The sequence below is a fragment of the Pseudorasbora parva genome, chromosome 12 (assembly GCF_024679245.1).
Source record: "Pseudorasbora parva isolate DD20220531a chromosome 12, ASM2467924v1, whole genome shotgun sequence".
NCBI lineage: Eukaryota > Metazoa > Chordata > Actinopteri > Cypriniformes > Gobionidae > Pseudorasbora > Pseudorasbora parva.
In genome coordinates, this window is record NC_090183.1 from 28887481 (window position 1) to 28908667 (window position 21187).

At 37.3% G+C, this 21187-nt stretch overlaps 1 protein-coding gene across 6 annotated transcripts in view; it reads left to right on the forward strand.

Annotated features, from left to right (window-relative positions):
* wwc3 (WWC family member 3) overlaps positions 1–21187 on the forward strand; it is a 54422-nt gene that overhangs the window by 24005 nt on the left and 9230 nt on the right. For 3 of the 6 annotated variants that reach the window (XM_067459756.1, XM_067459754.1, XM_067459755.1), the window contains exons 3-13: positions 1378–1581; positions 4336–4412; positions 6896–6975; positions 13741–13870; positions 15300–15431; positions 15562–15635; positions 17392–17640; positions 18406–18495; positions 20077–20094; positions 20175–20725; positions 20803–20923. In XM_067459756.1, coding sequence (XP_067315857.1) covers positions 1378–1581; positions 4336–4412; positions 6896–6975; positions 13741–13870; positions 15300–15431; positions 15562–15635; positions 17392–17640; positions 18406–18495; positions 20077–20094; positions 20175–20725; positions 20803–20923 — 1726 coding nt within the window. The remainder of the gene's footprint in view (positions 1–1377; positions 1582–4335; positions 4413–6895; positions 6976–13740; positions 13871–15299; positions 15432–15561; positions 15636–17391; positions 17641–18405; positions 18496–20076; positions 20095–20174; positions 20726–20802; positions 20924–21187) is intronic. The other 3 variants (XM_067459759.1, XM_067459757.1, XM_067459758.1) reach the window with 1 other exon arrangement.

The window sequence follows — 21187 nt, forward strand, 5'->3', positions numbered from 1 at the left end:
CTTAACAAATAATCACCTCATAAGTCAATAATGTCCTGAGAAAAATCTTACAAATTACATTTTAAAAGCACTAATACCCAAAATATATGCGTTTATTATACATATACATATACACATATACATATATACATATATACATATACATATACATATACATATACATATATGCATGCCCGAAATCACAGGCAAGTTACTTGAGTGACAATCAGGCAGTGTGAATTACTAAAGACATGATCTGAGAGAATCGCAGGTGCCCCGTGAAGTATTTGGCATGCTAAATACACTATATTGCCAAAAGTATTAGGGCACCCCTCCAAATCATTGAATTCAGGTATTACTTCTATAACCAAAGGTCTATGAAATCAAGCACCTAGGCATGCAGACTGCTTTTACAAACATTTTTAAAAGAATGGGTCGCTCTGAAGCCTGGAACCGTGATAGGTGGCCACCTGTACAATAAGTCGATTTGTGAAATTTCCTCACAACTAAATATTCTACAGTACACTGTAAGTAGTAGTATAACAAAGTGGAAGCAATTGGGAACAACAGCAACCCAGCCACGAAGTGATAGGCCACGTAAAATCACAGAGCGGGGTCAGCGCATGCTGAGTCAATAGCCACAGACCTCCAAACTGATGTGGCCTTCAGATTAGCTTGAGAACAGTAGGTAGAGATTCATGGAATGGGTTTCCATGGCTGAGCAACTTCATCCATGCCTTACATCACCAAGTGCAATGCAAAGCATCAGATGCAGTGGTGTAAAGCACGCCGTCACTGGACTCTAGAGCATCTGGAGTGATGAATCACACTTCTCTGTTTGGCAAACCGATGAACAGGTCTAGAATTATTGGTTGCCACAATGGTACCTGCCTGACTGCATTGTGCAAAGTAAAAATTTTGGAGGGCCAGTTCACAAAGCAATGTCCATAGAGACATGGATAAGTGAGTTTGGTGACGAGGAACTTGTCCGGCCTGCACAGAATAACTGTTGTTTTGGTGACTCTTTTTTTTTAAATCGACTTTTAATCAGCCTACTTGTCCGGTCAGGCAAGTAAAATTCTTTCCCTTGCCCCTTCAAAAAAAATCCACTTGTCCCAGACAAGATGACAAACGTTAATGACCTTGATTCATATCTATGGTATCCGCAAACAGTGACAGTCGCACGTCTCAGAACTCTTTTTTTTAAGAGTTTTTTTTAATCTATATAGTTAAATTTGTTCAGCTTAAAATATTGTTCATATTTGGTTGATATATGTGAATTAAGGTACTATCTTTGTTGTCAAGAATAATGCAATTATTGTTATCAGATACTAATTTTTGGAGTAATCTCATGGATGATGGATTTAACACTGTGGTTATGATGTTTCTCTCTCCCAGAGACTACCCAGATTGAGAATCCTCGCACACAATGGCGTCAGGAGCAAGAGCGCATGTTAAAGGAGTACCTGGTCGTGGCGCAGGAGGCTCTCAATGCCAAGAAGGAGATGTATCAGATCAAACAGCAAAGACTCGAGCTGGCACAGCAAGAGATGCAACTCTTCAACCAGCTCACTCAGGATGACAACCGTTCCATCACCAGCTGTGAGACACGCACCACATCTCACTTTAGTCACATCACACACACACACTGCTGATTCAGCCATCTAAAATTGCGCAACCTATTAGTCATACTGTGTGAAGTTTCAATGAAGTCATTCTTACTCCAGGCTTTCTTCAGTGTCACTCATTGGCTGAAATCTTATTCATTTCCTCACTCTTACTTCAATGGCCTCCTCCCTTCCTCTTAGTTCAGCTCGCCCCTACTTTTCACTTCACTTTCCCCTCCCTTTCCTGCCGCCATTCATCTGTTCTGCTCTAACTTCCTGTTTCTAAAACAACCCTTTGCATTTTCTTAATACCCATCACCTACAATAAATTGTACATGGTTTCTTGCAATGTAAACAAATGTTTATATTATAAAATATTAAATGTATAACTATTAATATTATTAATAGTAATATATTGCTATATTGCTATATAATTAATATAAATCATCATATTAAGATTAATATTAAGATTAATAATAAGATTTATAGTAACATTATTAAGATGATTTAAAAAACAGTAAATATAATAAAAGATTTTGCCCAACTGCTGAATAAGGTTTTCTTTTCCAGAATTGTATTATTTTAATGTTGTTTTCTTTTCATTATGACACAAGGACAATTGTATCACCATCACATTTTCTACTTAATGCCCCTCCCCACCACCACCACCCAATGTTTTTAAAAATAATTTTAAATTAATAATATGCCCATCAATTAATTTATAATTTTCTTAATTATTTAAATGCTATATACAGTATGACCTTGACCAAATGAATGTAGAAATCACCTGTAGGCGCTTTTATGGTATTTCTTTCGCCATCATTTTTCCTCATTTCCCCCCTTTTTTCTATTTTTATACACATCTAGCTTTTGCACACACACAAAAAAACAGTACAGTACAGTGTTAATATCAGATTATTGTGAAATTTCATGCCGCTTTATTGTATGGCACTAGGTGACATGCACCAAATTATTTACATGGTACTAAGTACATCAAAGAAAACAAATGCATATCTATAAGTGTTCTGATTTCTTGGTCTAAGATGTATGTTGTGTCATGTACAGTGAGGAAAATAAGTATTTAAACACCCTGCTATTTTGCAAGTTCTCCCACTTAGAAATCATGGAGGGGTCTGAAATTGTCATCGTAGGTGCATGTCCACTGTAAGAGACGGAATTTAAAAAAATAAAAAATCCAGAAGTCACAATGTAAGATTTTTTTGTACTATTTATTTGTATGATACAGCTGCAAATACATATTTGAAACCCCTTAGAAAATGAATGTTAATATTTGGTACAGTAGCCTTTGTTTGCTATTACAGAGGTCAAACATTTCCTGTAGTTTTTCACCAAGTTTGCATACACTGCAGGAGGGATTTTGGCCCACTCCTCCACACAGATCTTCTCTAGATCAGTCATGTTTCTGGCATGTTGCTGAGAAACACAGAGTTTCGGTCTGGAGACTGGCTAGGCCATGCCAGAACCTTGATATTCTTCTTACAGAGCCACTCCTTGGTTATCCGGGCTGTGTGCTTCGGGTCATTGTCATGTTGGAAGACCCAGCCTTGACCCATCTTCAATGCTCTAACTGAGGGAAGGAGAATGTTCCCCAAAATCTTGCAATACATGGCGCCGGTCATCCTTTCCTTAATACAGTTCAGTCGCTCTGTCCCATGTGCAGAAAAACACCCCCAAAGCATGACGCTACCCACACACACACACACCCTTGCTTCACAGTAGGGATGGTGTTCTTGGGATCGTAATCATCATTTTTCTTCCTCCAAACACGTTTAGTGGAATTATGATCAAAAAGTTCTATTTTGGTCTCATCTGACAACATGAGTTTCTCCCATGACTCCTCTGGATCATCCAAATGGTCATTGGCAAACTTTAGACGGGCTGGACATGTGCTGCTTTAAGCAGGAGAACCTTCTGTGCCATGCATGATTTCAAACCATGACGTCTTAGTGTATTACCAACAGGAACCTTAGGAACTGTGGTCCCAGCTCTTTTCAGGTCATTGAGCAGCTCCTCGTGTGTAGTTCTGGGCTGATTTCTCACCTTTCTTAGGATCATCGTGACCCTATGAGGTGATATCTTGCATGGAGCCCCAGTCCGATGGAGATAGACAGTCATGTTTAGCTTCTTCCTTTTTCTTATGATTGCTCCAACAGTGGACCTTTTTTCACCAAGCTGCTTGGCAATATCCCTGTAGCCCTTTTCAGCCTTGTGAAGGTGTACAATTTTGTCTCTAGTGTCTTTGGAAAGCTCTTTGATCTTGGCCATATTAGTAGATGGATTCTTACTGATTGTATGGGGTGGACAAGTGTGTTTATGCAGCTAACGACCTCGAACAGTTGCATCTAATTTAGGATAATAAATGGAGTGGTGGTGGACATTATAAAGGCAGACTAACCGGTCTTTGAGGGTCAGAATTCTAGCTGATAGACAGTTGTTCAAATGCTTATTTGCACATGTATCATACAAATAAAAAGTTAAAAAATCATATATTGTGATTTCTGGAGATTTTTTTTTTAGATTATGTCTTTCACAGTGATTGTCATTCACCTACGATGACAATTTCAGACCCCTCCATGATTTCCAAGTGGGAGAACTTGCAAAAAAGCAGGGTGTTCAAATACTTATTGTCCTTACTGTATATGTGCAATACAAGATGCAATAATTGGCTACACCTACACATGAGCATAATGTGATTTGTGACTTTTTGAATCATCTTTCTCTCTCGCAGCTCACTCTGGTTCCTCTTCAAATGCAAAATATGACCCTGACCAAATCAAAGCGGAAATTGCTTGTAGGCGTGAACGGGTAAGTCGTTATCCTCTGAGAACAATGCCTCATACGTCAGGCCCAAGGGGAGGAGCTGGGGCCCCTCATGTGCTGTGTTGATTGTGTGTTTGTATGTGTTGAGGGGAGTTGGGTACCTTTTGGAAGAAGAGGCCTAGGTTTGGGCTCACTGCTGGGTTTCTCTGGCATAGAGCTTGTTGGGCCTCTCTGAATTAGTGCCATGCTTCAGGAAGAGTCATTGTGTCTGAAAGCTAGTCTGTGGATTATGAACTCTTGCTCTAAATCTGTCATATTAAAGGAATAGTTCACCCAGAAATTAGAATTTAAAAGTAATTTATATCCTCATTGCCTTGTTCCAATCCATGCTATATTTTGTCATTGAAATACAGGAGATATTGAGAAGAATATTTACCCAGCTAGTTCTCATTCATAATGCCATTTCTTCAGGTTCAATTCTCAAATGTGCTGACTGAATGTAGCATAGGCGTTCAAATGGAATATGATATTTTTTGATCTTTTGCAGTGTGAGATTTCAGTTTGCAACATTCAGAGATTTTTTTAATTAATGACTTTTCATTGATCAAGCATTTTATTCTATTCCATCCTCAAAGCTGTTATATGGTTTTAGCAGGGAAAAACATAAATCTTTTTAAAAATAAGTCTGTTTATTTGATCAAATATAGTAATCTTGTGAAATGTATTAATACTTAAAAAGTGTTTCTATTTTAATGTACACTGCATTTCAAAAGTTTTTGACACCAAGGCTGCATTTATTTTATTAAAAATACAAAACAAAATGTAATATTTTGAAATGTTATTAATGTAAAATAACTGTTTTCTCTTTGAATATATTTTTAAATGTAATTTATTTTTTGTGATGCAAAGCTGAATTTTCAGCATCCCTACTCCAGTCTCTACTCAAGAGTCACATGATCCTTTAGAAATCATTCTTATACGATGATTTGAAATATGAAATATAAAGCTTTTGCAATGTTGTACTACCGTTCAAAAGTTTGGGGTAATTTTTGAGCCAAATTGTTTGGAAAAGAACTTAGATATGAACACATTTATTCAGCAAGGATGCATTAAATTGATTAAAAGTGACAGTAAATACATTTATAATGTTACAAAAAGATTCTATTTAAAATAAAAGCAGTTCTTTTGAACTTTTTATTCATCAAAGAAGCCTGAAAAAAGTTTTCTACATTGATAATAATAGGAAGTGTTTCAAATTAGAATGATTTCTGAAGGATCATGTGACACTGAAGACTGGAGTAATGACGCTTTGCATCACAGAAATAAATTACCTACATCTTAAAATGTATTCAAATAGAAAACATTTTTTTACATTTTAATAATATTTCTCAATATTTCTGTTTTTTGTTTGTTTGTTGTATTTTGAATCAAATAAATGCAGGACTGGTGAGCATAAGAGACTTCTTCTAAAACATTTGAACAGAAGTGTATAATGTATTCCTGTGATGGCAAAGTAGAATGTTTAGCAGACATCTTCAGTGTCACCTGATCCTCATCATTCTAATATCCTGGGTTGGTGCTCAAGAAACATTTATCATTATCAAACGATTGAGAAAATCTTCTGCATTTATTACATTTTTGAAATGTAATATTCTCTAAGGTTCACTTATAATGGTATCAAGAATTTTTTTTACATAAAAAAAAAACATACTTTAGAAGTAGGCTAATAGGCTATTTTCTATCATGTTTTTGACTCCTTTAAAACACATTGAATTTGAAAGTAAACACACCCTGCTATGATGAGTTTTGCTTATTTCTTATGATTCTCACAGTTGAAAAGGTTGAACTTTCTACTCTTCAAAGATATTTGTACAAAAACAAATCCACAAAAATATTAAAAAAGCACAAAGAACAGAACATCTTTTGTAATATTATGTCTTAACTGTTGATTTTGATCAGTTTACTGCATTTTATGATGTAGTAATTGCTTTTAAAAAATCTGAATGCTAGTGTATATAGGCGTCACATGGGCTACTTTTAATAAACTGTTTTTGGTCCTTTTTGGAGTTTGAGAGACTGTCATTGTAAAGGATAGAACTATTATATGTAAAGGTGTTTTTTTATCTTTTGTGTTTTATGAACACAATTTTAGAGAAAATTAAAATAACAGAATTATTTAACTATTTCTTTAAGACTTTTAACATAAAACAGAAAGTATATTTTTTTTTAATAAATAGGCTCTACATTATGTCATATTTGGTCTTCTGTGGCTTGTTGCCTAAATAACTGGGTGATTTTTGCTGTATATTAAGTGACCCTACATTCCTCCTTTGTGGTTTCAGAAGGGCTGTGCTGTGTGCATGTGTGTGTTTTAAGGTCGTTTTAAGTTCCTGTGTATGTTGGGCGGGTTGGGAAACATTAGACATGTCTGCTGATGACTTGTTTTTTTTTTTGCAACGATGGTGTCTCTGAGGGAATGCCACTGTGTGTTTTGATGTCTATTGACCGAGTGGCTCTTGTGTCCACAGCTCTCCAGACTTAAACAGGAGCTGGCTCAGATGAGACAGGAGCTGCAATACAAGGAAATGGGAGTGGAGACCCTACAGGAGTGAGTTCAATTGAGTTAAACCATTCCTCACACACTTTTACACACACAGAGCATGGGTAGATTAAGTGAGTTTATTAAGGGTGTTTGTTATGGCAAGCATCACTATTAGGCCATATATTGCTACCGCATAAGGTTAGGAGTTTGTATTTAACAAGAATGGTCTTCTCTTTAGACTTATGAACATTAAGAAACTACTTAGCAAGCCACAAGGACAGCCTAACAATCTCATAGCAATCACTATCACATTTTAAAATATAAAACATATGAAAATCTAGCATAAAGTTGTATTATTCCTCCCTGCCCCCATTCATTTTCGGGATTAGCGAAACATGACCCCACCCTGTCAAAAACTGTCATTAGTTGCTTTTCCTGCTTTGTCTTATGTTTCCTGTTTATTCATGTTTCTGTTTGTGTGTGTATCTGTTTGAATAGTCTTTTAACCAAAACTTTTCCAAGTTTGTGGACCGGTTGAGAGAGTGCACATCAAATAAGACACAGCATTTGATGTCAGTCTGTATTTGCACAGCTCACTTTTGACAAAGTCAATCAGTCTTTTCTATTGTTCAAATCACCCTCCTCAAACTGTCTCTTAATGGGGACAGTATGTTAGCAATGACAAAATTACTTGAAATGACGTAAAGTTGAACATGGTTTTTCTTTGGTTTTGGTATACGAGACCATTAAAAAAGTTTGGCGTCAGTAAGATTGAATACATAACGAATACATGCATACATAAAGAAATGAATACATACAATTTTTATTACATTGAGGCACATTTAATTTATATTTAAATGTGACATTAAAGACATTTATGTTACCAAAAATGCTGTTCTTTTGAACTTTACATATATTCATCAAAGAATCCTAAAAAATATTAAGCGGCGCGACTATTTTAAACATTAATTATAATGAAAAATGTTTCTTTCAAAAACAATAAAGCTTTTGAAAGGTAGTGTATAGCATAAGCATAAGTTTATAGTTATCTTCACTGCTAAGCATTTCCTCATGTCAGAGGTGGACAGTAGTGAAGTATTTTTACTTTCTGCTCAACTACATTTTTCAAGTATATGTAATTTACCAATGTTTTTCTAGGGAAAACTTTAACTTCACAGCATTCAAACATAATATAGTACTTTTTACTGAACTATGTTTGTATTGAATATAATTTAATACTTAATTAAAATTAAAAATGTATTATTTTCTTTCTTTTACTCAAGCAAAAAAAGTATTAAAAAAAAAAAGACTTATGAAATTTAGTGCTGTAAAAAGTATTATGCTTTGAAATGTAGTGATGTAAAAGTTTTCCAAAGAAAATTGTACTTAAGTAGAGTACAAATCTTCACTAATGTTCACCTCTGCCTGACAGTAATACTTGCAAGGCAGGATGAATGGTGTTAAAGCGGGAGACAAATGGGAAAATGGGAGACAAATATTTTCTTTTGAAAGTTATTATGGATATTAAAGGGGGGGTGAAACACTCAGTTTCAGTCAGTGTCATGTCAATCTTGAGTACCTATAGAGTAGCATTGCATCCTGCATATCTCCGAAAAGTCTTTATTTTTTTAATAATTATATAAGAAAGATGCGCTGTTCCGAGTCTTTCCGAAAAAAGCCGAGCGGGTGGGGGCGTATCGTGTGAGCGGAGCTAAATAATGACGTGTGCGCGCTGCTGCTATTGTGTTGAGTCGAGTGCGTCGTAAAGCTGTGTCATCCCTAACAGCGGGAAAAAAACTTTATTCAAAATAAAAATATGGCTTTTAATCAGATACAGCCATACATCTATGATCCGGAATCAGACCCAGAGGCTGCAGTTGAACAGGAGCAGCAGCAAAAACGACTAGAGCAGGACGTCTCTATGTGGTACAAGTTATACACTAACTATATAATATGCTTAGCGGCTTGTGTTATTTACATATTTATACTTGAATTATATCGTCGTATTTTTGTCTTTGAAGGTGTACATGTGGGAAGTGCAGTTGTGCACGTGTGTGTGTGTGTGTGTGTGTTTACGCGTGGTTTGTGTAGACTATTGTAACGTTAGTAAGCGGACTGGTTTTGCACGGCAGGCTAAGTTAGTGTTTACATAGAAAGACACGGAATAGTAGCGCATTTGAATGAAGAAGCGCGCTTATTTAGTTCAACATATTTCCCCACTCTTTGTGTATTGTTGTTTGGAGTGCTTTTACAATACACAAACATAAAGTTACACATATAGTGGCCAGCTAAACAAATGTACACGCACTACACATCGCATGCTCCATTGATCAATTAACTATACGTGATCATGTTTGGGCTACTTGATGAGCATAGGCAAAAACACAGACATTTGAATCAGTCTTACTCACAGCCTGTGGTTCTAACGTTGGGACCTTTATCGTTGGGACTGCTCCATCCTTCAGCATTAGGCGATCGGGAAATCCGGCGTCTAGCTGGGCCTTGTTTATGAAACAGTCGGCACCGAAATGCAGCGAAGAGATATAAACATTCGCGCAACTCAGTTGCTGATCTGGAAAAGCAAATTCCATCCACTGTTGCCTTACCGCAGGGTTTTTGAGGAATCTGTGCAGGACTGTCTTGGTCTGCCAACCAAAAACGCACTTTTTGGTGACATTATGTGCACATCACCTGTGCAGCGCATCCTACAAGCCAGCGCTTTGATGGGCGTAGCCTGTTACTTTCGCTCTCTCCCTCTCTCTCTCTCACGCTCTTCCGGTAGAATTGTCCGTAAGGCCCATACAAGGAAATTCCGCCCCCATTAACGTCAAGGGGACGCATGATTGCAAAAAACTTGCCGAAACTTATGACTAACCGGAAGTAGTATTTTTGACAAAGAAATACTCCCATCAAACGTCCACCTTAACTTTTGAAACTTTGTCCATGTTTAGTATGGGATTCCATGTCTTTAACAGTGTAAAAAGATCAGTATGCATGAAACAGCATTTCACCCCCCCTTTAATGTGGGTAATGAATTGGCTCATATTCTTAACGTTTCGTGGTAAAATATTGATTTCTAAAGTTTAATTTGGGTTGGAGGTTTAAAGCCAATTCTACCCAGTTTGAGAGTCATCAACAAATGTTTTGCTAGCACTAGTAATATTTTGTCAGGTAGAAAGGGTTCTACTTTCAGACAAGGCTGTCCTTATACTTAGCATAGCTAGCTAGTGCATTCAAAGCCAATTTCAGCCCTAATTTCACTATTATTCAGTTCAGTGGAGCAGCAAACCAAAGAGTTACAAGATACCAAACTCTAAAAAAAAAATTAGAGTCCAAATTAGTTAACTGCTCTGTAAATATCTGACTAAGCATATTTCTCATACTTTTCTGCTTTCAGAATTTGTTGATCAACATTTTTCATCCATTTAGAACTTTTATTTACAGTGATCCGGGAATAAGTGTGGGGAATTTGACCTAAACCAACAAAAAAGCTTTTTGTGTGTGTGTGTATGTCTGGAAAAGGAGACTCCACCTCAGGAAGAGGATGCACCAGTTGACTGTGGGTTGCCAAGGCAGGAAAAGCTCAATAAGCAGAGAATGAGTGAGAGTCCGGAGTAAAGAGAGCGAAAGGAGGGGTGGGAAGAGATGAGGAGGGGGCAAAAAGTGCTTGAAAGCATTTTGAAAAACACAGAGATATCTGGCAGCAAATTCCTCCCTGCTTCCTGCATCCCAGTGAGGGCCCTTATCTCTTAGATAGAACACAACTCTACTCGCTCCCAGAATAGCAAGATTAACTCTTTACTCAGAGCTGTAAGAAAATGGAAGCTCCCTCTTGACACGAGTCGTCAGAGCCATGGGACATCTGTAATTTCTTACTGTCAGCTTACTTTTTATTTGAAGTCAGTCTAATGTACAGTTGAATATTTTGGGATACTGTGTTGCTAGTGTCCAACAACAGTCACCGTGCTGTAGTAGTCGCATTAAAGCAATACTGTCTGAGACACTCTCCAAAGAACTATTCCTATTCCTTGTTTTTATAGAATCAAGTGACGACATTTTTAACATTATAATAAATAACATTAACATTAATAAATCAAATTGTTCATATATAAACATAAAAATTGTACCTTCCCAAACCTTTAAATGGTACTTTATTTATATATTACAAAATTATTATTTGATTAAATTGATTAAACTAAGGCTATGTTCAGACTGCAGGCTAAAGTAGCCAAAATCCTAATTATTTGTCGTCTTTTTTAATTTTTTTGCTCCTATGTGACTTTTTCATAACAGTGTGAATGGCACAAACCCCATGGAATCAGATTTTTTTTAATATTCTGATTTGAGCCACTTCTATATGTGGTACTTATTTAGATACAGGTCTGATGGTTTGCAATGCGTCTGAATGGTCATATCAGAATTCAGGTGAATTTTACATCACTCAAGAGATCGACATTCATCAGAATTATGAGCTGATGGGAGTTACTCAAAAGGTTTTACATACTGGTTGCTTATTTGGTCATTTAATTAATATGGAAGAATATGGAAGTGGCAATGGAGTAAAGGGACACTGAGGTCTAAGCATCACGAATCATGATGACAGCTCTATGCAAGCAACATTTGAGGGAAAGCTACAAAAACGTTCTTCTCTTTCTCCTCATCCATGAATGTTAAACACTGATTTCAGTCTTTTCCATGTTTATGTCGATATGGCAGCATAACATAACGCATAGCATAGCACGTAGCATAACATGTAACATAACATAACATAACAAAAACATCAAGTGTTAAGATGTAAGTTTAATCTTAATTTAAAGGGTTAGTTCACCCAAAAATGAAAATTCTGTCAATAATTACTTACTCTAATGTCATTCGACACCCGTCAGACCTCCGTTCATCTTCAGAACACAAATGAAGATATTTTAGTTGAAATCCGATGGCTCAGAAAGGCCTTCATTGACACCAATGTCATTTCCTCTCTCAAGACCCATAGAAGGCACTTAAGACATTGTTAAGAAGTCCATCTCACTACAGTGGTTCTACAATAATTTTATGAAGCGACGAGAATAGATTTTGTGCACAAAAAAAACAACTAAACTAAATAATGACATGTATAGTGGTGGGCCGATTTCAAAACAGATTCGAACCATTATGAATCAGTGTATCTATTCATGATTCGGATCGCCAAAGTCACGTGATTTCAGCAGTTTACTGGTTTGACACGCGATCTGAATCATGAATCAATACGCTTCATTTGTGCTCTGAAGATGAACGGAGGTCTTACGGGTGTCGAACGACATGAGGATAAGTAATTAATTACAGAATTTTCATTTTTGGGTGGACTAACCCTTTAACACCCTCTTCATAAGAAAGCTGTTCATATATCTATAGGAAACTTAAATTTTAATGGTCTCAAGGTGCCTTTCCTCCCCTTTTATCCTGTCTTTTTCTCTTTCTACGTCTTAAAAACTTGCAGCCGGCACGTCTGTTCTATGTCACCAGGCAGTCGTGCGCCACAGTATTGGGGTAGAAAGGGTGGGTATATGTCCGTAGTAGCCTGGCAGACTCGGGCCCTGGTCAGGCAGGGCTGTGAAAGGTTGGAGGTTTGAAGGGGGAAACAAAGCCCTGCTTGTGTGGAAGGGAGGAGAGGAAGAGGCAGGGCAGGCAAGCTGACAGTACCTGCTGTTGGAGGAGGGTGGCCTGCAGGAAGTGGCCTATGGCAGGAGCTCAGGCGCCACGCCAGAGACATGCTGATGTAAAAGACATGCTTTACGCAGTCTCTCCCTCACTCCTTTGATTATAACCATCAGTTTCTGCAACTTAAGTATCACAATTTCATTTAATATATTTACATTTTCATTATGACCCGGATGACAACGTTTTTGCTGTATGCGATAGTATATTGAGAAACAAATATTTGTATTGCTATCCCGTTCAATTAGATGAAAGGCCTTTTTTTTAAAGCTAGTTTAGCTGGTTGTTTCTGTTTCTAGAAAGGCATTCTGTCTCTATGCCTAACATTTCAGGCATTACACTCTGGAGGATATATATCCCACAGTGCTTTGGTGCTTTAGAATGCAGACATTCCCCGACGGGAGGGTTTTAGTGCAGTCCTCTCCAGTTTCACTCGCCTAATTATTATGCCTTTGAGACCAGAAGCTGGTTTAAGTTAAAACAATATTATTTCAACATGGCTAAATGGTTAACCAGTCTGTTAGACAGGTCAGTGAGGCAAGTTTTAATAAATCTAAGCTCACGTCTACAGCTGCCATCTCACGTTTTCCCTTAAAGAGCGATTTACATTTTTCTCTCTTTAACATTCTCACACAATACTGTAAGGCTTAGATGGCGGTATATAAGCTTTGTGTGGAGCAGTGAAGTTGGCTTGACTGTTAGAGTAACACCCTGTTTGGCGTAAATAAACTCTGATGTCATTTCTAGTATAACTCTTTATAATTAGTTGAGCGGCACTAAGAGGCTAAGATTCTTTAAACCACATTTAGATGTTTATGAACATACACATCCAGGCGCAGTCTAGTGCATGGCCATGGAGAATGGAACACAGTGTCAATCTACATTTAGATTCATCTGGGCTGCATTTACAGCAGCAAATTGTGTTTAATAGGTAGTCAGAGGAAACGATGGCATATGCCTAGGCCTTGATTTGATCTACTAGACCTTCCCCAAAGTAGTATTGTGTGTAAGAAAGAAACCTGCATGTTTGTATTTTCTGTTCTATTCTTTTCTATTCCCAGTACCTTGATATTAATTAATGTCAGCAGATTAACAACATGGCTGATGGTTTGTTCACTTGTGTGTTGTGTTGAGCAGAATTGACCGAAAGATGTCCAGCAGTCAGACCAACTACAAATTAGATGAAGCACAGGCCATCTTCACCGAGCTCCGCAGCATTAAAAAAGCCATCAGCACCGGCGAGAAGGAGAGGCAGGACCTCATCCAGGTCAGAATGTCTATCATCTTCATAGATTTTTCCTTGAAAGAGGAAATGTATTTGAATATTTTTATACTTTTGCTATTTTTATTATTTAATTTTTTTATTTAAAGGGTTGGTTCACCCAAAAATGAAAATTAGCTAATGATTTACTCACCCTCAAGCCATCCTAGGTGTATATGACATTCTTTTTTCAAACGAATACAATCAGAGTTATATTAAAAAAATGTCCTGGCTCTTCAAAGCTTTATAGTGGCAGTAAATGGCTAATCTGTTTGAAGTCCATAAAAATGCATCTATCCATCATAAAATTGTTCCAAATGGCTCCGGGGTTAATAAAGGCTTTCCGAAGCATTTGATGCATTTGTATAAGAAAAATATCCATATTTAAAACTATATAGACTAAAATAACTAGCTTCCGGCAGACGGCCGTACGTATCCATTTACAGCAAAAGAGTAAACCCCTGACCTGACGCATGACTTATTGACGAACGCGGAAACGCAGAGGATAGAGCAAAATAAAACACCAGTCATGAATTAGAAGTCTAAAACGAGAAATGCCGGAGGATTTCGATATAAGAGAAGAGGAGCTTGAGTTTGTTCCCTATCCTTATTAGTTTGAACCATGCGAGGCGTCAAAGCTTGCGATACTCTTACATTTTGCGTCGTATATCATTAACTTGCGTAAGCCGTCTTCCCGGAAGCTAGTTATTTTAGCTTTTTAAGTTTTAAACATGGATATTTTTCTCACACAAACGCCTCACTTCACTTCAGAAAGCCTTTGGAACACTTTTATGTCAGATAGATGTACTTTTATGGACTTCAAAACAAATCAGCCATTCACTGCCATTATAAAGCTTGGAAGAGCCAGGACATTTTTTAATATAACTCCGATTTGTATTCGTCTTAAAGAATAATGTCAAATACATCTAGGATGGCTTGTGGGTGAGTAAATCGTAGGCTCATTTTCATTTTTGGGTGAACTATCCTTTTAATGCCATACCTGTGGAAGCACATCATCACAGTGGTGTTTTAGAAAACTCATTCTCTTTCAGTTCAGCTCTTTTCTGGGGCATAACACCCACTTTTCACAACCCAGTCAACTAATGGATAAAATCAAGTCCTGCTCTCAACAATTTTTTTCTCTTTGAAAATCCTAATGCACTCAGAATTAGTCACGTTACTGAGGTATACTAAAAATGCACTGCAAACAGCGATTTACGTTGACTATATGAATTCTATATAGTTCCTGTTTACTAAGTGCACCAATGCATAATGAATAGACATTCATATCTCCCCTAATTTATTGATTTTAACTCCTTCAGCCTTCTCTCAGATCTTTTATTTTAGAGGTGCTGCCATCTTGTGGTCATAACTGATTACTGGGATTTTCTGTTATGAATATCACTTTAATTTGTTGTACTTTTAATGTGCACAGAGCCTGGCCAAGCTGACACTGAACTTCTGTGACTCCATTAATGAGGTGGCCAACAATGCAGAAACCCTGGGTGACTCCTGTAGTGCTCAACAATACACAGACACTGGCTGCCAGACTGATCTGATGGGAGAGGTTTGTCAGGATCTTGTTTTGTGTTTCAGTTTTTACATTTGACAGTATGATTTTGTACCATCACAGAGATACAATTATATAGTCATATAAGCTAAAAAAATGTTTTTTTATTGTAATTCCTCTCTTACAGTTTGGCACCCAGGAGCCATCACTGCTTGCAGACAGAGTCAAACTTAATTGGCAGTATGAAGAGGCTAAAAAAAAGTAAGTGGATTTGCAATGCTGCACAAGTTGGTTGCTGGGCATAAGATCAAATCCCATTCATTTTCTCTTTAGAGAAATAGATTTTTCAGATTAACCTTTTAAGACAGACCTACCATTTCCTCTCAGATTAAAGTTTTGTAAATGTAATTATATACAGTATTCAAACGTCAGTCACTGTGTCCCAATTTGCATACTATCCACTCTAAATATTCAAAATTAAAGTTAGTGTGTCCCAAATATATTATGTTTAATTGAGTATTCCAAAGATAGCTGGATGGTATTTTTCCAGTTAGAATCCAACTACAAACACAAAAAAAGGCTTAACTACAAACATAGCGCATGTGTGAGATGGTAAAGGGACAGATAAACATTTATTCAATGTTATACACATTATATTTCATCTGCAACAACACTGTAAACTTTTATAAAAATTAGCTTGGTCATTAACTTGACCATTAAACCCGAGGGGACTTTGAGTCGCATGAAAGACCCAAATCTGGCAGATGCTACTTTATTGCTCCCCGATATGGTAGGACATTAAAACTGAATGTTGAGGATTTGAACTGTGACAAAATAAAGACTATTTTGCTACACACTTAAAAGTATGTACTTTTTCTTTACAAACACAGTACATACTTTCATAGAATAGTACAAGTAGGCAAATTGGGACTCAGCAAGTGTGATTTCAGCATCATACTTTCTTTCTTTTTTTGGTAATGATGATATAAAGAATGCATCGTGAAATGTCTATGCAATGCGTCACAAGTAGAAAATGCCCACTTCTATATGATATGGTTCCTAAATGCCCATGTTTTTTCACCCATGTTTCATCTACTATGCAAATATCATAAGTCAAATCACTTTGAAAGTATTATCACCTCCCAAACCACCTGATTTCAGTCATGTGATTTCAAGGAGCAGAAGTTTCATGACTAGGGAACTGTATGATCATGTGCCTCATCCGCTGCCTTTAAGGGAAACCCTGTCTGGATTTGCTGTGTAATAATATTGCTACTACTTCTCTGTAGATTTTAGTGGTTTGTATAAAAGTAGAGTGGCGGATTGATGTGGCCTACATTACATTTGGAAGCTCCTCTGTATTGTAGGAGGAACTGGTACTGTAGTATTTGGCTTCTGTGTTATAACAGTGGGTCCATGCAAACCTTTATACAAGATGCATGTTTCCATGGCAACAGATTTGGCCACTGAGTGCCAGGTATGACATCAGAGAGGGAGGGACTGAGGGACGAAAGGGGAGAAAGAGAGTGAGCTGAGAGAAAAAGAAAGCTGTGGAAAGTTGCATGCTCTCTGACTGAGTCACAATATCTGAACTCCAAAGTGCGGAAAATACGATTTCCTATGCTAAACATAAAGCTGCAGTGTCTGTCTGCTCTTTAATGTTTTTACAAACACATACACATCACATATCAACAATATTACATGCTGGACATACCATTCATTCTATTTACCATTATGTTTATTTTACTATTCGTTCTTTTCAGTTTTGAAATAAAATACACAACATTTTTGCAAAAATGTAAAAGTTGCACTTTTGATTAAATTTAATGCATCTAACTTGAATACAAGTTTTTGAATGGTGAAATTATTAGAAATGAATTGATGTAATATTAATCATGGAACTGTACTGTATGTGTAACCTTGGTGAATACAATCCTTTCTTCATGTCTTCATGATGACTCTCATGTCCTCTCTCTCTCACTCTCTCTCACTCTCTCACTCTCTCACTCTCTCACAGGATGTCCAGTATTCAGCATCAGTTGGCCCAGTTGGACAGTGAGAGCTGGTCGGGACGAGCAGAGGCCGACCGGGATCTGGACTGTCTGCAGCTGCTCCGGGAGAAGGAGGCCCTGCTCCAAGAGATCACTCTGGTCAGCCAGCAGAAGCACTCCTCCGAGACTCTGCTCCAGCTACAGGAGGAGAAACACAGGCTGGAGGAGGAGGTGCACAAAGCCCAGAGTGTCCAGAGTCAGGGGGCCAATCAGAGGTCAGAATTTATTTCTTAATACGCAGTCATGTATGTGGATTTTGAACAGATCACTTCTAATGGATTGTTGTATTTTTAATTGGCTGAATGTTCTTTAAGGTATCGTAGGTCTTGTAGACCAAAGTAAAGTATGTTTCAATCTTGCGGAAAAAATAATAGTTGCGCTAGCATGCCGATAATGAAAAGCACGTCCTGTAAACATAATATACCTCCACTCAAAACATGGTGGTAGAATTATGTATTCGTTATCAGCAAATCTTGCAAACAAAATAGTTCTGTAAAAGTTTTGTAAATGCCTGCAGAAGTAAATAAGGGTGCCCTCATTTCCCCACTGAACAAAGCAGATGTGCTTGTGCCAGCTCTGATCTGCTCATTATGAACATCTCATATCTGAGACCTCAGCTGAGACGTATAGGGGTCTTTTTTTCATATTACGTACGTCAATATACATATCAGCTTTCATACATCCACCTTCATGTTTTTCTGTTACGTAATGAATATATTGATGCAGTTTCTTTGTCACATTAGGAGCCATAAAATTAAAGAATAGCATGTTCCTATGATGGATTAGTTTACTTCTGGCAGACTATGCACAGAAATCATTTCCATTTTTGCACAATGAACAGTTGAGCAAATAGTATTGCATTTGTGATATGCATTTTATGATTCTTTGAGATCAAGCAGACATCTTGATCTTGACAATGCTTAGTTAAAACTGACTGTGTATTATTAATTATCTGTATCAAATATGTGTATGTTGTATAGGATATTACAGCAGGAGAAGAGGAATGTACTTATGAGGCAACTAGAGGAAGCCACCCGTATCACCACCTATCTACACTCTCAACTAAAGAGGTATATCACACACAGCCTGAACACCCTCATACAAACCTGATTCAGAAGAGGAAAAAAAAAGAAAGAAAAAATAATTGTTTAATGTATGTTCAATTTATATAGCGCCTTTCCCAGGCCCAAGGATGCTTTACAAGCAGTAACTGAATATACAGTCAATTCATAGTCATAATAGTCATTCCACATAGTTAATAATCATTAGATGGACCGGGAATAGATATGAGACCGTTGCAAATCATAAGTGGGAGATAAAAAAAAGGCTTTAGAAAAGAGTTTTTAAAATGTGATATGTTGTTTATTTTATTTATTGGCAAATGGCAATATGTTGTGAATATGTTGTTTATTGAACAGAAGTGTATCAGTTAGTGTTAGTGGCTTACAGTCAATCTATTAAAAGAAATCCATGCTTTTTAAAATTACTTATTATTAAAAATTCATTCATTCATTCATATATATATAATATATATATATTATACTATATATAGTACTATATATATATATATATATATATATATATATATATAGTTATATAGTTATATAGTGATACACTACAACAACAGCGATAATAAAAGAAAAACTTGGGCAAAACGGCTCTCTTTGTAAACTGTTCAGTGCATGCGAGTGCTGCCGTCACGTGCGCTGAGAGAAGATTTATTTCTGTCTACTAATACGATTGGGCGCAAACGTCTCACAGCATGCAAATATTGAGTTATCTTTCAAGTCTTGAGCCTGAACGGACAAACTCACACAAAAAGTTTGTCAACATGTCCATCCTTGGATAAGCAGACATGACTATGCCTTAAGTGAACTTTATACAGACGAGAAAGACGACGTATATCCCTGCATTAGGTTTTAAAGGGGTAGTAACCTTTACTCCTTTTAATGTCAAACAAAAGATAAAGACATCACTCACTGCTCTTGATTAAATAGCTTGTGTAGGTTTAATAAGGATTAATCCTTAATTTAAACAGAAATATGCAATTATTTTACATTTGATTACTTTATTCATTTTTTCTACCTAGAAACTAATGTTAGACCTAAAACCCTGAAAAGCATTGTTTGTTTTATTAGTATCTTTGCTCAATAGTATTTATTTGTGCAGCTGCTTGTATTTAAGTTATTTGTTCTTATTTTCTTTATTTTTATTTGACAGAAGTCCTTTTTTCCCTGAACATAGTAAATACTGAACCGTACCGAAACTGTGAACCTAAAACTGTGATACAAACCGAACCGTGAGCGATCTGTACCGTTACACCCCTAGTGTAACGTATGTGAGAGGGTAGCACACTCATTCTGAAAGTCTTCGGCAGAATTCAGATGAGCCATTTTATATATATAGCATGGATTTCTTTTCACTGTAAGCCACCAATAAACGATGAATACACTTCTGTTCAATAAACAACATATTGACTTTTGAAAACTCTTTTCTAAAGCCTTTTTCATCTAACACAGTAATTAATTAAATCATCATCTCTTGGCTTTTGCAAATATTGATTGAATATTCAGTGTGATTATTGGCTACTGATTTTATTAAGAAGCAAACCATGTAATATGATTTTTCTTTTTCTTTTTTTTATCAATTAGCACCCCTAATCAAAAGAGGTAATGATAAAAAAACATAAAGACAAATACAGGATGTCTAACCACATCAACCCGAAATGACAATTTCTCTTTGTGTGCAGCCTATCAGCCAGTAATCTGACAGTGTCCTCCAGCAGCAGCCGTGGCTCTTTAGCCTCCAGTCGTGGCTCTTTGGCATCCAGCCGTGGTTCTCTCAGCTCAGTCAGCTTCACCGACATCTACGGCCTACCCCAGTATGAGCGAACAGAAGGAAACACTGATGTTCTGGACCCTTCTTTCCGTTACCTTCTCCCCTTGGAGACCCACAGTAGAGACGGTTCAGCCTTCGGCCCAAAACGTTCGCACGACACACCGCAGTCTCTCACTTCTCTCTCCTCTCGATCCTCGCTCTCGTCGCTCTCCCCTCCCAGCTCCCCCATGGAGACCCCCTACCACTCGGCCCCTCAGGACTGCCCTCTGGCCCAGATGACAGAGGAGTACATGGAGGTGGCCAGCAGGGGGCTGCTTGTCGAAGGGCTGCGGAATCAGACTCAACCCCAGCAGCTCACTACTCTTCCTGGGGAAGGGGAATTGGGAATCCCAGCCACTGCACACCTCCTGGAAGGGAAGAGCCATAGAGACGGAGTTCTCCAAGGAACACATAGCTCCACAGGTAATGAATAACAACCCAGAAATGTAAAAAAATGTAAATACTATTAACAGATAAAATATTTGATTTTAATCAAATAGGAGTGACCCTGCGCTGTAAAAGTGCAAGTCGGACCAGCAGAAGAGCAAGACGAGTGTCTGCAGGAGTAAATGAAGACATTTTGGCAACAGACAGTGGGGTGTTTGAAGCCTGGAGCAGAAGGTGAGAGGATATTCTGTAATAAAGATAAGGACTTTATAGTGATAGTTCACCAAACAAAAAATCTGTCATCAATTCACTTACCCTCATGCCATTCCAAACCCATAAAAGAAAAAGTATTGACCAGGGGTTGTTAAGCTTCCAAAAATACTATAAAGTAGTCTTTGTATAACAATACTTACTTCATATCCATTATCCTCCAATTTTTGGACAATTTTTGTATATTTTTTTAATCTTTACATTGGCATGTACTTACTTTTGGAATGT